A 15,509-nucleotide genomic window follows, 5' to 3' on the forward strand; every position below is an offset into this window, starting at 1 on the left:
ACAGTGCGACACCTTGAGTTTCACAGCAACTTGTTCATGATTTTTGGGTGATTCTTAGTTTCTGTAGTTCAACGAGTCGATTTGAATAATTTTTTTTCTCTAACTTTTAGTAATCCTTCATGTTTCAATTCGACTTTGAGAAAAATCCACAAAGAAAGGAAGTTGTTTTCATTTTTGGTTTTATTTCCAGAAATACGACACATCATGCAAGAAACAGAAACGAAAAGAAAAAACGTTTTTCCGCGAGGCAGGAAGTTTTTAACGGAAACATGTCGGCAGGCGCGTCACTTCCGGCTTAAACAAACCTCATTTCCTGTCCAGTTTCTCACAGAAATAATTTCATCTTTGATTTAGTAAACAGGAAAAGAAAAATCCAAATCATTCTCTGCTTTTCTTCTTTTTAGTAAAACTTTATCACTGCAATTTTATTTTCCTCAGGAAATTCACATTTCAGCTCCAACGTCCAGGGAGACGAACTGGGAGGACTGGTGGCTGATTAACACTCAAAATGATGCTGCCTCCATTTTACTACCAAACTACAGATTTTTATTTCCGTTGAAGGAAATAAACTTCAGATCTTTTCTGTCACAAACAATCCATAAATATATTAATCTGATCAATAAAGACTCACTTCACAGAAACACGACGGTAAACACGAGTCACAGTTTTCCTCAGGTCTTTCTCAGCTTCCTGGTCTCTTCCAGGCTCCAGTTTCTGCTGGTTCCGGACTGAGCTAACCTCACACGGTTTCATTTTCACGCGTCTCGTTTCCTCCGGTTCCTCCGTCATCGGAAACGGTCGAGTCGGATCGGCGCTGAAGGTACAACAGGCTGGCGGCCATTTTCCGGTGCCGACCTCCTTTCCGCTCTTCCGTCATGGCGTCGTCACGTCGGGGAAATCTTCGGCTCGCGCTCCAACAGGCAGCAGCGTCTCTACACGCAGATCTCGATGGGCGTGGTCACCAGGATCCGCCCCCTTTCCTGGCTGTTCCTGTTGACTCGCTCGCCGTTTGAGGCGAAGTGGGCGTCCATGAAGCCGGGCTTGGGCGCGGCGCATGCGGGCGACAGGCTCTGCTGCTTCAGCCTGTCCACCAGCGCCTCCTCCTCCGACGAAGACGAGCTGATGTCCACGGGGTTGGCGGTCGCCGCGCCGCCGTTCCCGTTGTCCGTGTCCAACATCCAGCTGTGGTTGAAGTAGCTGAAGACGTCCTTGACGGCGCAGCGGCGCTGCTGCTCGATGGATAGAAGCCGGCGAAACATCCGCAGAGCTTCGTCCGTGAAGCGGCGCCACTGCGACGGCGCGGCGCCGGACCGGCGGCGCTGCCAGCGGGCGAACTCTTCGTAGAAGGCGTCGTTCGTCATGGCCTTCTCCCAGGGGAAGTTCCCCGTCAGCATGCAGAACAGCAGCACGCCGAACGCCCACACGTCCGTGCTGAAGTCCACGCTGAATCCGTCGTGTCGCGCCGCGTCGCACAACTCCGGCGCCGTGTACGGGATGGTGCCGCTGACTCGTTTCACCGGAGAGCCGGCGCGCCGCGTCATGCCGAAGTCCGACAGCTTGACCTTTCTGCACTCGGTGTCAAAGATGAGGACGTTCTCTGGTTTGATGTCCCGGTGGACCAGCTTCTTACAGTGCAGGTAGTCCAGGGCGATGGCCACCTGGTGGACGCAGCGCTTCGCCACGGCCTCAGGGAGTCCCACCTGGACACAGAGCAGCAGGTCAGACAGGAGCACAGCAGGACCCGCCCACTGCTGCAGCAGTCAGGATATGAGCGGCCATGTTTGGGTTAAATGCAACAACCAAAAATGTTTGGTTTTATACATTTTTACTGGACTGGTTATCCGGTAAAAACCAAAACTTCAGCTGCTGTGGTTCTCTCTCTCTGTTCTGAGTCAAACCAAACAACAGCGAGTACATGTAAATAATTGACAGCGCTAAGCCCCGCCTCCTGGCTGTGATTGGTTTCTTTTGGTGCAGTAAGTCATGGAGGCATACCTGCCAAATCTCCCGTTTTTCCAGGAAAGTATCTATTTTACCTCCTTCTCCCGTATCAACGTTTTCCGTAAATATTCCTCATTGTGACCCCTGACCTCGCCCACCGCTGTCAGTTGGCTTCTCTCCCTCCCTGAGTTTAATGTAATATCTTCTGTTTCGTTACTCCCCCCACTCTCCCGTTAGTATGAATCGGGTTTCATGAAGAACGGATGTTTTTTTCGCTTTCTGACCTGCGGCGGGATGATGTCGAACAGATCCCCCGCCGGCGCGAACTCCTGGGCGAAGATGTAGAAGTCGTCAGTCTGGAAGGCGATGCCGTACATGTTGATGATGAAGGGGCAGGGCGACAGGTAGAGCGACACGCTGTACTCCCGCAGGAAGCTCTTCAGCTTGGTGCTCTTCTTCCTCAGGAACTTCAGCGCCATTTTGGTGCCTGGAGCGGGACAGGACCGTTAGTTAGCTGCTCTGCCGCGTCACCGCCGCCTGGCAGCCAGAAACCAACGTGATTAAAATCTGAATAATTCACACACACTAAACCCGACGATCGTCTGCTGGAGAGTAAAATCCTCCAGATATTTCTGGCTTTTTTCACGTTGGAGCTGCTGGTTGGATTGAATGGAGAAGCTAACGCCTGTAGCTGCGGCTCGTCCTGCTGACGGCAGAACAAACCGAGCCGGAGCAGAACCTGCTGACCGACACGTTCCGGCTCACCAGGGGGCGGTCCGGTCCGGTTGACTGGAGAACCCAGAGACTCAGCAGAGGCATTCTGCTGCTCCGGTCCAAAATCAGAGACTGAACGTTCAATCAGGTGTGTCCGGACTTTGACTGGACCGTTTTTAGTCTCTGCTGCGTTTGGGTTAGAGGAGTTCAGAGTCGACTCAGTAGCTGACTTTCAATTAGCCACAGAATTGCGGAAATTAAATTACGAAAATAAAATATGTTTCTGGATAAAACATTTTCACTAGAATGAGTTGGGATGTTTTTGAAGTCACATGATCAACAGTCTGACGTTACTACTGGCGGAAACGACAAAGAACAAACAGGAAGTAGCAGCAGGATGTTTGTTTTCTGATTTCTCTCGGTTCAGAAAAAGTTTTGTTTCATTCCAACGGTTAAATGTAAAATGGCCGACTAGCTGTAGCTTATCGCTCCACCAATGAGCACTAATAACAATATTAAGTTGAAATGAAAATTAAACATTTCTCCTAGATGTCTTACAGGTGATGCTGATGTTCTAATGAACAGAAATCTATTTCATGATCAGGTTTGCTGATAAAACATAAAATAGAAAAATTTCAGCAGGTTTTTAACAGAAACATAAAATTTTCAAACTAATCCAGTTAATTAGTTTGACAGACGGTTTAAACAGAGTTTTCATAAACTGTTTATAATGCACATATTTTTTATAATGAACAACTAAATTTATTAAGCTGATTTCTGGATGTTGGGCAGTTTCCGTCTTCATGACGGACTGCAGCCAATCAGAAGCCGGCAGTCTTCTGATTGGTCAGTGGAGCTTTAAAGAGGAACATTAAGAGTTAACATTTTGAACCTCGTAGCGCTGACTCGGCAGATTTCCTGTGAAACCAGGTCGATTCTGTCGTTTCACTGTCAGAATAAACGACCGTCAGTCATTTGTCCTGCTGATGAGAAACCTCCATGTTCTGCCAGGAGCTTCTGGACCAATCAGCTCGTTTGGAGCAGGTTCAGCCGTTCATGTCGGTTTGGTTCATCAGAAACTCAGACGTGATTTTCTCAGATCAGGAGCTTTTCTGTTCGCTCAGGTTAAAAGCAGCTCAGATTTTTATTCAGCCTCCTGGTTACAAAATTAATCTGATGTTTGGTTTCCTGGCAACAATAGGATGTTGATGCAGGGCCGCTCTCAGCCTTTCTGGGGCCCTGAGCAGATTTTCCTTTGAGGCCCCCAAACCAACATGTCAACACCAAATGACTCATCATTCCTCTGCTGCCCTGTGTGAAATGGAGCTGCTAGCATTAGCACATCACAACAACACATTTTGAAATGCAGATTTGTATTAAAATGTTACATTTTATTTTAACTGTTTGAAAGAAACATCAGCTGATAAAAACTAAAACTACAGAAATTAACAAGTTTGATATTATATTTCCCCAAAGTGGCAGCATTTAAAAATAATAGCAATCATTTTTCCATTTGATTTATACTATTTAATGAAATTTTAAATATTTATCATAGGTTGATGCTTTGGGGCCCCCTGTTGGTGCAGAGGCCCCTGCAGCTGCCTGGGGCCGGGTTACCTCGGATCTTGTGGATGACCAGGTCCACCTTCCCGTAGGTTCCCTTGCCCAGCTCTCGGACCACCTGGTAGTACCGGCTGATGTCCAGCGTCTCCAGGTTCTGAGCCGCGATCAGCTGCAGCTCCTCCAGGATGTCGGCGGGCGAGCGGGGGCCGGGCGAGCGGGGGCCGGGCGAGCGGGGGCCGGGCGGCGCCGGGTTCATTGTGCCGTTGGGTCTGCAGACGGAGGTTCCTGCGGAGCAGCAGGAGCCGGAAGGAAAGGAAAGTGAAACGTCCGCCCAGTTTCCTGGACACCAAGACGCTTAAAGGACAAACATGATTGTTGGAAGTTATGAGGTCATTTTGAAGTAAAGATATTTTTACCAACAAAAAATCTTCCTTTAACTGGAAGAATCACAATTTAAACCAAAGTAAGAAATAAAAAAACAGTTGGAAATATTAATGCAATAAACATGAAAAACACAAAGAAGCAAAAACTTTACGGTCGATTTAATCTGATTCTTTACAGACTAAACATAAAAGTTTTAAACAAAAACTCAAAGTTGGGATTTTGATCAGTTTTTCTGAGTTTCCAGCGTCACCATAAATAAAATCAATTAAAAAATATTAGACCACTAAATAATTTCATTTATATCACATTTAATTCTCACACAGAAGGTTTGAGTATAAAAATGGCTTTGTGTGTAAAATACTGAATAATATCCAGATCATTTTACGGTTTAAGCTGGTGATAAATAAAGAACATTATTATTCTTCACATTATCAGCTTTTTGCCATGTCATATTCTGTCCTGTGTATCTGGAGATCAGATTCAATTTGGCTAAATAATCATAACATTAACCGCCACAATAAAATGTGACTCATTAAATGTTTTATTTTTAAAATTCAATGTGTGATGATGTTATGATCCGTCCTGTAGTGTTTCTGATCATACGCTGTCAGGATAATACATGCAGCCAGTACCATGCCCGCGCATGCGCATTAAGAAGTCCGACCGTCAGCGGAGTTGTCAGTTCAGCATATGCAACAAGTTATGACGAAAATAAGTCATTGAATTGTTTATAATATATAACTATAGATATAGATGCGTTGTCGTGGTTTCAAAGTGTATTTAAAGCAGGTCTGGCTGCAGCTGCAGTCAATTACAACACAGGCTGGTGTAAAACTCATTAACCGATAAGTCAGGATGTCATACAGCTGTTAAAGTGTATGATGATCTACGTCATGATTCTGTGTTGATGATTAAATAAAATCATATGGTAATGACAGCGCATGTCTGAGCTAAGGTATGACTATCTGACAAGGTATGCTGATCTGACAGAACAACTCCAAGAAAAATCTATTTCATCAGCTGGAAAGGCTAATAAATAATTAACACAAAAACAAATGATCTATAATGTCACTATGTTTAAGTTAATTACAGTTTTTATTTATTTCAGTTGATGAAAATGAACTGTTTTGGTTGTTTTTGGTTACTATAGCAACCCGGGTTGTTAGTTTGTTCTGGTAAAAACAGTTTCATGGTTTCACTAAACGGTGCTTTTCTATTTTTACTGCAGACATTCAGACCAAACGTTCCTCCTGCAGCGATAACGAGCCACAATTTCTGGAAATTAAATATTTCCAGTCTGTTTCCCTAAAAACGTCGATTCTAAGTGGAAAACAAAACAGCAGAAGAAGAAAATCAGCTGAAGTGATTTTAGAGAAGCAGAATGAAGTTCACTAAAGACGACAGACTTAGAGCTGAGAGCAGCTGGTGGGCACAGATATTACAGCCTGAACTTCAGGGAGTGGAAAGTTTATCTTTTAATGCATTTCTATAATTGTACAAAAAGACTCGAGAGTTCAAATGAAAAATCTGCAGAATTTCTACACATTTTTCAGTTTTATCTGATTAATCGTCAAAATAATTGATTTCTAAAGCCAAAATAACCAATAGCTGCAGCTCTAAATAAGTTTGAGTCACATTTACAGAAAAGTCCAGAATTGGTCAGTCTGGAGGAGCGGGGCAGTCTGGAGGACCGGGTCAGTCTGGAGGAGCGGGTCCATCTGGAGGACCGGGTCAGTCTGGAGGAGCGGGTCAGTCTGGAGGAGCGGGTCAGTCTGGAGGACCGGGTCAGTCTGGAGGAGCGGGGCAGTCTGGAGGACCGGGTCAGTCTGGAGGAGCGGGGCAGTCTGGAGGAGCGGGGCAGTCTGGAGGAGCGGGTCAGTCTGGAGGAGCGGGTCAGTCTGGAGGAGCGGGGCAGTCTGGAGGAGCGGGGCAGTCTGGAGGACCGGGGCAGTCTGGAGGAGCGGGTCAGTCTGGAGGAGCGGGTCCGTCTGGAGGAGCGGGTCAGTCTGGAGGAGCGGGTCAGTCTGGAGGACCGGGGCAGTCTGGAGGACCGGGGCAGTCTGGAGGAGCGGGGCAGTCTGGAGGAGCGGGGCAGTCTGGAGGAGCGGGGCAGTCTGGAGGAGCGGGTCCATCTGGAGGAGCGGGTCAGTCTGGAGGAGCGGGTCAGTCTGGAGGAGCGGGGCAGTCTGGAGGACCGGGGCAGTCTGGAGGACCGGGGCAGTCTGGAGGAGCGGGTCCGTCTGGAGGAGCGGGTCAGTCTGGAGGAGCGGGTCAGTCTGGAGGAGCGGGGCAGTCTGGAGGACCGGGGCAGTCTGGAGGACCGGGGCAGTCTGGAGGAGCGGGTCCGTCTGGAGGAGCGGGTCAGTCTGGAGGAGCGGGTCAGTCTGGAGGAGCGGGGCAGTCTGGAGGACCGGGGCAGTCTGGAGGACCGGGGCAGTCTGGAGGACCGGGGCAGTCTGGAGGAGCGGGTCAGTCTGGAGGAGCGGGGCAGTCTGGAGGAGCGGGTCAGTCTGGAGGAGCGGGTCAGTCTGGAGGAGCGGGGCAGTCTGGAGGACCGGGGCAGTCTGGAGGACCGGGGCAGTCTGGAGGAGCGGGTCAGTCTGGAGGACCGGGGCAGTCTGGAGGAGCGGGGCAGTCTGGAGGACCGGGTCAGTCTGGAGGACCGGTGTTCCCTCCAGAGGCTTTATATACATTTATGGTTTAATTTTTCCACATTAAGGAAAATAATAGATTTCTGTACTTTTGTCAAAATCTCTGCCTGTTTTCCAAGAGAGAGGAGAATTTGATGACGAGTGATGAAGAGCAGCCGCTCTGTGAGCGACACACACACTCTGACACACACACTCTGTGAGCGACACACACACTCTGACACACACACTCTGTGAGCGACACACACACTCTGACACACACACTCTGTGAGCGACACACACACTCTGACACACACACTCTGTGAGCGACACACACACTCTGACACACACACTCTGTGAGCGACACACACACTCTGACACACACACTCTGTGAGCGACACACACACTCTGACACACACACTCTGTGAGCGACACACACTGGGCCAGTTGGTTCTGCTGAGTGTTGTCGCCCAGCTCTGATGAGTCAGCAGGTTGAAAGACTCACCTCAGCAGCACAAAGCATGAAAGGGACGAATCGGCGCCGCCTGTCAGAGGAGCGCTAACGAGGTTTCACATCAATAAGAGGCTTTATGTCCAACATAAAAAGATTATTAATCAGAAAAGATTTCAAATAAAAGCAGATTTTAAAACAGAGTTTGATATTTAGTAAATAACCATTAATGTGATTTTACAGTTCTGTGCTTAGAAGTTGCTCATTAAAGTTAAAACTGTAAACAAAACTGACAAAAAATAAAACTTTGGATAAGCCCCGCCCCTTTAATCTGGCCAATGCCGTTGCACGGACTCTAACCAATCAGGAAGCAGTTGCTGTGATTGTAGAACATAGACATCAATACATATTAATGACTGTAGAACTGAAAGGGGCGGGACTTAAAGCATGAAGCATTCTGGGTATTCCCAGGTTTAGCGCCGACGCTGCAGCTTCCCTCCAGTTTTCTGCGACTGATCGCAGAAATTTACACATTTTTTACGCTAATGCAGAATTATGAGTTTATCGCAAATTTCCTGCAAAAAATGCTGCAAAACTTTGGTTTATTGGTTTTGACTCCCATCTTTGATTGGATCTTTAAACTATTTCGGAAAAATCTGAAGGCTGGCCGTCAGTTTGACAGATTGCAGTTCACACCTCTGACCACTGGGTGGCGACATTTTCAACTTTACAGAGTCCAGGTGTCTAAACCAATCCCAAGAAAACTCAGACTATGTGTAACCTAACAACGTGAAGCAGAGTTATGGACAGAAGAAGTGCATGCTGGGGGATTTTCCTCCTGCTACCTGTCGTCCAGAGTTTTCTGACAGCGTTAGCTGGAAAAATGTTCCCTGATTTCAAAACTTTAAGGTGTTGCTTGTAATTCCAGTGTCCAGTTTGGCAGCAGAGCAGCTCAGACCGACATCAGAACCCCGAGACGTTTGTTTACGCAAAACTGTCAACAGTTCAGAACAAGGAGGAGAAATGATTCATTTTAACTTCCTGAGATCATATCACAGTCCACTTGATGCTTAATGCCATAAAATGCCTCATTTATTAAGATGACTGAAAAAGCTAAATACGAAATTTACTTTTTTTTTGGCTTCAGTTTGATTTTAAATGTTGTAAACTGAATACAATGCAAAAACACAAAGTCTTACCAAATATTTTTTATCTAGTTTCTTGTGCAAATAACTTTGAACACTTAAGATAAAACCAACTTACAAATCATTTTTCATCACAACAGTTTGGTTTAAGTGATTAATTTCTTCATACTGATAAAAAGTACTAATTTCACTGGCAGTTAATTGGGGCCTGCCCATAGCAATGCATAGGGAGAGCAGTGACTGCCTTGCTGTCAGTGACAGTCGTCGGTCTCAGATTCAATTTCACTGACTTGGGGTTTATACCCTGCTTTTCAATGGTGACTCATTTCATCATAATATACCTGACAATATTTGCAGTTACTGTGTGCTAGTGGTGGGTTAAGCATGTCAGACCTGCATGTATCTATTTTTCAGGGCAAATTTGTAACTGTGTTTAAAGTGATGGGCACACTTGGCAGGCCCCTTAAAATTTCTGCAGGAATTTTCTAGTTTCACTTATAACATCATTAAAAGGTTATAAATTAAATACTCTGCCAGAGGAACTACAACTTTAATAAATATGAAGAAATTACTGACTTAACACAAGCTGTTATTTCTTGCTGAAAAGTTATGCACCTTTTCCACCGGCCCGGCCCGGCTTGGTTCGGTTCAGCCCGGCTCGGCTCGCTTTCCGAGCATTTCCACCGGCTTTTTTACTGGTCCTGCTTTTTAGGGTCCTGTTCGGACCAGGGCCAGCTGGGCCGGCCCTAGTCTGGTGGGTGACGCAGCTTCGCTGCTGTTCACTGATTGGCTGAAGTGAACAGCCAATCAGTGCAGCAGCGAAGAGAGAAGAAAAATGAGGCGCAACGTTTGAAACTCGCTGCAACATGGAAGTGATGGAAGACACAAACAAGCTGTTAACATGCCGGCTTTTTTCTTTGCTTCGGATTTCAATATTCAGCGGCAGCTCGATGGAGCCGTGAGGAATGAGTCGTTTTTGTCAGTAGTGGAGCGAAAGTAAAGCCTCGTTAGCCGCTTCGGAGCCCCACGGTGAACACCGACCAGACGCAGCTGACGCTGCTGCTGCTCTCCAGCCAGGTGAGCAGTTTGGAGATATATCTGCCTGGTTTTTACTACATTTTAGGTTGCATACATACAGTCATGGAAGACATTTAAAACACAAAGTCTGCTGTATTTTTATTGCTCAAACACAACATGAGCATTTTCTGAAGACACTCGGTTGCACATTACAGTTATAAATAACTCAATATTGTGCAGCATTTTACCTTCGCTTGTTTCTTATCTTTGCGTGAATCTACGTGCTTCGATTGTTTCTCATTTTGCTGTTTCATCTGAGTTTCCCCCGTTGTGAGATAATAAAACATATTATATGACATCCTATTATTGTAAAATGGCTAGATATCAGTTCTCTAATCAAATTATGAATTAGTAATTGTAGAATGAGAAATAAACCTGAAGAAAACGATGGTGGTATTTTATCCATGGCTGTATGCATGCATAGGTCTAAAACTTACAAGTAATTACATTTTGTCTTTAATTTACACTATTCCAGTTATTTATAATTCTGTATGGTTGGATGGTAAAAAAAGTGTTTGCATGTATATATAAAGTAACATGTCTGTTTTAAATAATTCCTTATGTGTATGTAACTTCCACATTAGTAACTGTTATTTATCTACATTTATGTGCTATAAGCTATAACATCTAATTACTTTTCCCAGGGAGCAGAAGGAGAGCAACATGGCTGACATGATGGAGAACGATGAGGAGAACCATCAGAACAACAGGATCTCCTCCAGGAGGAAGCAGCTACCAGCAGATATGGCAGAGCTCCATGGAGAATTGAGACAAACAGAAAAATAAAAGTTGTTGTCTCAGTGAACAAAGTCTCTATTTCTGCTCACTCCACACATTATTATATATACTGTAGTTTATATGGCATCAAACTCCTAATACAATCCTCCCAAAATGTGAGGAGCTTTAGCCAGAGTGAAAATAACATCATATTACATAAATATTTCATTGAACTTAACATTGTAGATTACCAATGAAGCCATCCGAAACTGAATACGTTATTCAGCAAACCAAACATTTTGACATTATCAGGGTTTCTATTAACAAGAACCCTAAATACAAATCATGTTAGTTTCTAGTTTATACATCATCATTCTATCCACTCACTGTTTATCTGTCTTCCTGCAGAATCTTCAATGTAAGAAAGGGAGAAAATGTTTCCAAAACCTGTAACATTAATTAGTGATAATTAAGACTGAGTTTAAACTTTAAATTCTTAGTGTCCAAAATGTGAAAACATGGAACTAGAACCAGTCAGATTGGAAGGAATGTGGTTTTATTTGTTCTCAGTATAACTTGGACATCAGGTGAATCATAATTAAACATATTGAGAAGTTAAAAACAACAGACTTTTTTTTATCAGAAATGTTTCATCAGCATATTGAGCTCATGTGATTCCTGCTCCAGAAAGGTGAAGGTCTCTGGACATCCTGAAGGTAAACACAGACCAGCAGTCAGGAAGACGGACACTGATGAGATCCTACAACCCAAAGGCTGCAGAAGAACCACGATGGTCTGCGGCGGCAGTTTACCAACATGAAAACACATCGAAATATATGATGAATTAATTCTGATATTTGTAAGTTATTTGCAACACCCTGACTGACATTAGCTCATGTATATTCGGCACTATTACAAGTTTTATCGTAGTTTAATACAAAAATCATCGTTAGCTCACCTGAACCGTCTGAGCCACCTGCTTTCCTGCCGCTGCAAGGCGGAGATCAGCTCCTCCTCACCACATCGCAGCTTTCCTCCCACTGTCACATTTTCTTTTAGTCTCAGAAAAATCGCAATCAGGCTATAAAAAAATAGCTCAGCTCTCTCTTCTTCTTTTGCATCAGAAAAACAACAACTCGCGTTAGGTCGCATGTAACGAAGCACAGCACGTCGCTCCTGGAGGCGGGGCGCTACAATTATCAACACTTTGTGCTGCTTCTTAATTCTTCAGCTTGAAAAGTTCAAGTTTACACCTAAAACCATAAACTGTGACTCATCGTTCTCTTTGCCGTCTGACATTAAGAGGCCAACGGTCCGGTTGACCCGGTTCTACTGGAACCAGAACATCTGCTCCACCTCCAGCTGCTGTGGTTCTGAGTCAAACCAGCCTGTTCCCCTCCTGGCCTGTGGGGGCGCTGCACCAAGATCCACTGAAGGAAACAACACAAAAACCTCTGAAGATGCTGAGCACAACCCAGAAGAGGTTTGGAGGACCAGAGGTCAGAGGTCAACTAGCGTTCACACCTCTCCAACTGGATCGGACTTTGACTAGGCAAACAGACTTTAGTTGGACTGTTGGGAATGACGTCACCTTATTTTCCTTGATGCTGATTGGCTGGAAGACTGTGAATCTTAGCTTCCATGGTAATGCCAAGTTGGTTTCCATGGTAACTCCAATTAAGGTAAACTATTAGAAAATACAGCTATTAGTGTTTTTAAGGGACGGAGTCTCAAGTGTTTTCAGCCGTTAGTGACCCAGTCGTCTCTAATCCCTGAGATTATGTTGGTCCAGATTATGTTGGTCCAGTGTAATTAGATTAAATGCAACTTTATAAAAGTATAAATTTATTTTATTTTCATGTTTTCATTTATTATGATTTTCCAAACAGTCAAACTGAGAAAAACTCAAACCAGTTACAACTCGTCTGCATGTAACTTGTCAGGTTTTAATGCTGACATCACAGGAAATAAATCATCATGACCTCTGACCCCAGAACACAATCCTGAACTCCCTCAGAGCAGCAACATCTGAACGAGTGAGTTTCAGGGTCAAAGGTGAGAAATGATCTGGAAGAAGGAACTGCTGCTGATGCCGGAGGCGTTTCTGAAAACATCCAGACGAACATTTACAGCAAATGATCCCGAATCAGAAGATTTAATGTTTTCATGATTTATTGTTTTATTGTTTTAATGTCGGTCACTTCTCAAAGCAAGAAGAGATTTCTTCTGAATTAAACAGAACATTCATCAAGAAATGCAAAAAAAAAAAAGTTGACTCACTTTGATCTCTGCAGTTCAATCAGAAATCCGTAAAATGAAACTTCAGAATAACAACAAATATCAGCAGAAAAGCAGAAAACTTCAAATGCCGACTAAAAATCTCATCATAAATACAAATCCATAAAAAAATGTAAAAATATTGAATCATTTCTGTTTTTAATTCACAATAAAATGTTTCAAACCATCCAGTAAATGTTGCTGAACTGTTTTACAGCTGTCATTTATTTAAAGTGTGCTAAGATATTTGCACAAAAATACTTCATAAGATTTTGTGTTTTCGCAGCATCTTCAACACATCAACCAAATAAATTATGAATAAAAACCTGAAAAAGAACAGCAGTGTTGTTCTAGTGTTTGGTAAACTATAGATGCTAATCCTGGCCAGCTAGCCTGGAAGCTAACGGCATTTTAAAGATCTGGATAAACCTCAGAAACATTCAAGATGTTAAAGTTCAGCTGAACTCAGATCAGAAACTTTTACCCTGAATGTTCCTGGAGGTCAATAAACCAATCTGCGTTCAGAGTCCAGAAAAACCAAACATCTTATCAGAAAGTAAAAGAAATCCTTGAAACTCTGTGCAGAATCCTGTGGATCATCTGAACTTTGGATCCTTTAAATCCACCCAACACTGCGACGCTTTGAAATATTTTACATTTTTTAACAAAGTTTCATTTGCTGCAGGAAAAACCAAACAGGAAGAACCTGCAGAATCAAATTCCTTCGGTCACTTCGTCCTGCAGAAACTCGCTGCCCGAATTTTCCTCATGTTTTAATATGAAACATTTAAAGCTTCAGAAAAGCAGGTTTGGCCTCAGGTCAGTTTATGAAGCTACTTGCATATCAGAACATGTTTCTGAATGAGCATCAGGCATAAGGAGCAAAACGTCCAGCAGCACAGACTGAACATGACCAACCTGATCTCCTCTCAGGGAGGAACATGGAAACGTTTATGGGCTTCATGTTTAGGAAACAAGATCAAGATTAAAATGTCTTGGTTCTGTTTTTAATTAGAAATAAAAGCATTAGATTGCAGAACAGAGGTGAATATTTCATATTTCCACCTGTAATGCTGCAGCCTCATGATTTTCAAATCTTAATGTTTCTAAGCTCAAATGAAACAGGCGAAGGAGGAGATGCTCCACTTTCTTTATGAAAAGTAAAATTATTTTCTAAAAGGAAAACATCAGCAGGGCATCAAGAGCCTAAAATAAAAACTAAAGTTTTCTGTCACCGATTTCACATTTTAATCCTGATTCCTGTTTGGGATGAAATCAAACGATTATTAAAAAGTTTAAAATCTAAAATGATCAAACTGTTTAAAACTAAGATTCATTAAAACTGTTATAAAACCTTTTTTCTATTGTCAAATCTGGAGGATTTGATGAGATTAGATTTTATTCTGGCAGATTTTTAGCTTCAGATTTGATGATTTTCCTTCCTGGTTTTGCAGAAGCATCTGGAGCTGATGGTGAAACAGACACACAGCGGGCTTCATGTCCGCTGCGCCGCCCGGCTGGAGCTCCTGCGCGCCGCTGGGAGCAGAACCGGATCCAGGCCCGGAAATGTTGGAACATTTACGCATCAATCAGAGAGCAGAGCTGCTGTTGTTCTGCTTCAACACGATGCAGCTCCGCGTTCAGCTGCTGAGCGTTTGGACCCGCAGAGCAAAGAGCAGGATGATTAACACCAAACAATGCGGGGACGAACCATGATGAAGCAGCACAAAGACACAGACAGGCTGCATGAAGCTGCAGCTCCTCTATCAGCTGCTCAGAAGTAAAAACCCTCTGACCTGATCGCAGCTGCAGCAGTCCGTCCACCCAGCGGCGCTCCGCGGCTCCTCTGACCGCAGCCGCGGCTCCTCCTGCGGCAGCAGCGTCTTCCGTCCCGGTCCGGAGCTTCGCACCGCGGATCCCCGGCACCGTCTGACCGCGGATCAGCCTCCCTGGAGCCGCTCTCTATTGTCCCCGGAGGCCCCGCCCACCGAGCCCAAACAGCCAATCAGAGTGGAGAGCTGCGGGGCGCCACGAACAGCCGGGCGCCTTAATGACGGCGGGAATTTATACTTTCAGGTTAAAATTGAGTTATGATTGGAAATAAATGAGCAGAAAAACAAACATATTTATGGATAAAAATGGTTTCTGTTTTTATTTTATTCCTCCAACTTCTCAAGCTGAGAAAATAGTTTCAATCTGCTGGGAAACAGATTTAATCCATTCTGATTAAATATGTTCCTGAAAAAGAGTTTTCTATCTTTAATAAATCCTGATTTAGCTGGAAATGAAAGCAATTTTCTGACAGCAATAGAAACACATCATTACACATAAAATCATACATACATATCATATAAAACCTATTATTCAGGATTAAAATGTTTGAATTTAACCTCCTGCACAACATTTATATACTTTATGTAAAATTAATAAAAACAAGAAACAAAGATTTTGAAAGAAGTTTATTTTCTTACCAAACCTGCATTTGTTGCTACAATTGATTATTTTCCAGCTTCTGTTGTTTACATTAAATATGAAATATGGACATTATTAACAGAATAACTTAAAGAACCAAGCAGAAGCTGAATTAAATGGTCATGTTTTAAACCATCAAAA

General features: G+C 43.9%; 1 protein-coding gene across 1 annotated transcript; it reads right to left on the reverse strand.

The window, feature by feature from the left end:
- Positions 1-162: 162 nt before the first annotated feature.
- On the reverse strand, positions 163-14,917 carry LOC106934046 (serine/threonine-protein kinase SBK1-like). Its single transcript, XM_015013698.2, has 4 exons — positions 14,693-14,917; positions 4,273-4,503; positions 2,226-2,428; positions 163-1,700 (listed from the first exon to the last, which is right to left on the reverse strand). The coding sequence occupies exons 2-4, from the start codon at positions 4,472-4,474 to the stop codon at positions 933-935; spliced, it is 1,173 nt and encodes a 390-aa protein (XP_014869184.2). The 5' UTR covers positions 4,475-4,503; positions 14,693-14,917; the 3' UTR covers positions 163-932.
- Positions 14,918-15,509: the final 592 nt, after the last annotated feature.

The sequence above is a fragment of the Poecilia mexicana genome, unplaced genomic scaffold, assembly GCF_051168715.1.
Source record: "Poecilia mexicana isolate PSO_F unplaced genomic scaffold, ASM5116871v1 scaffold_8, whole genome shotgun sequence".
Classification (NCBI taxonomy): domain Eukaryota; kingdom Metazoa; phylum Chordata; class Actinopteri; order Cyprinodontiformes; family Poeciliidae; genus Poecilia; species Poecilia mexicana.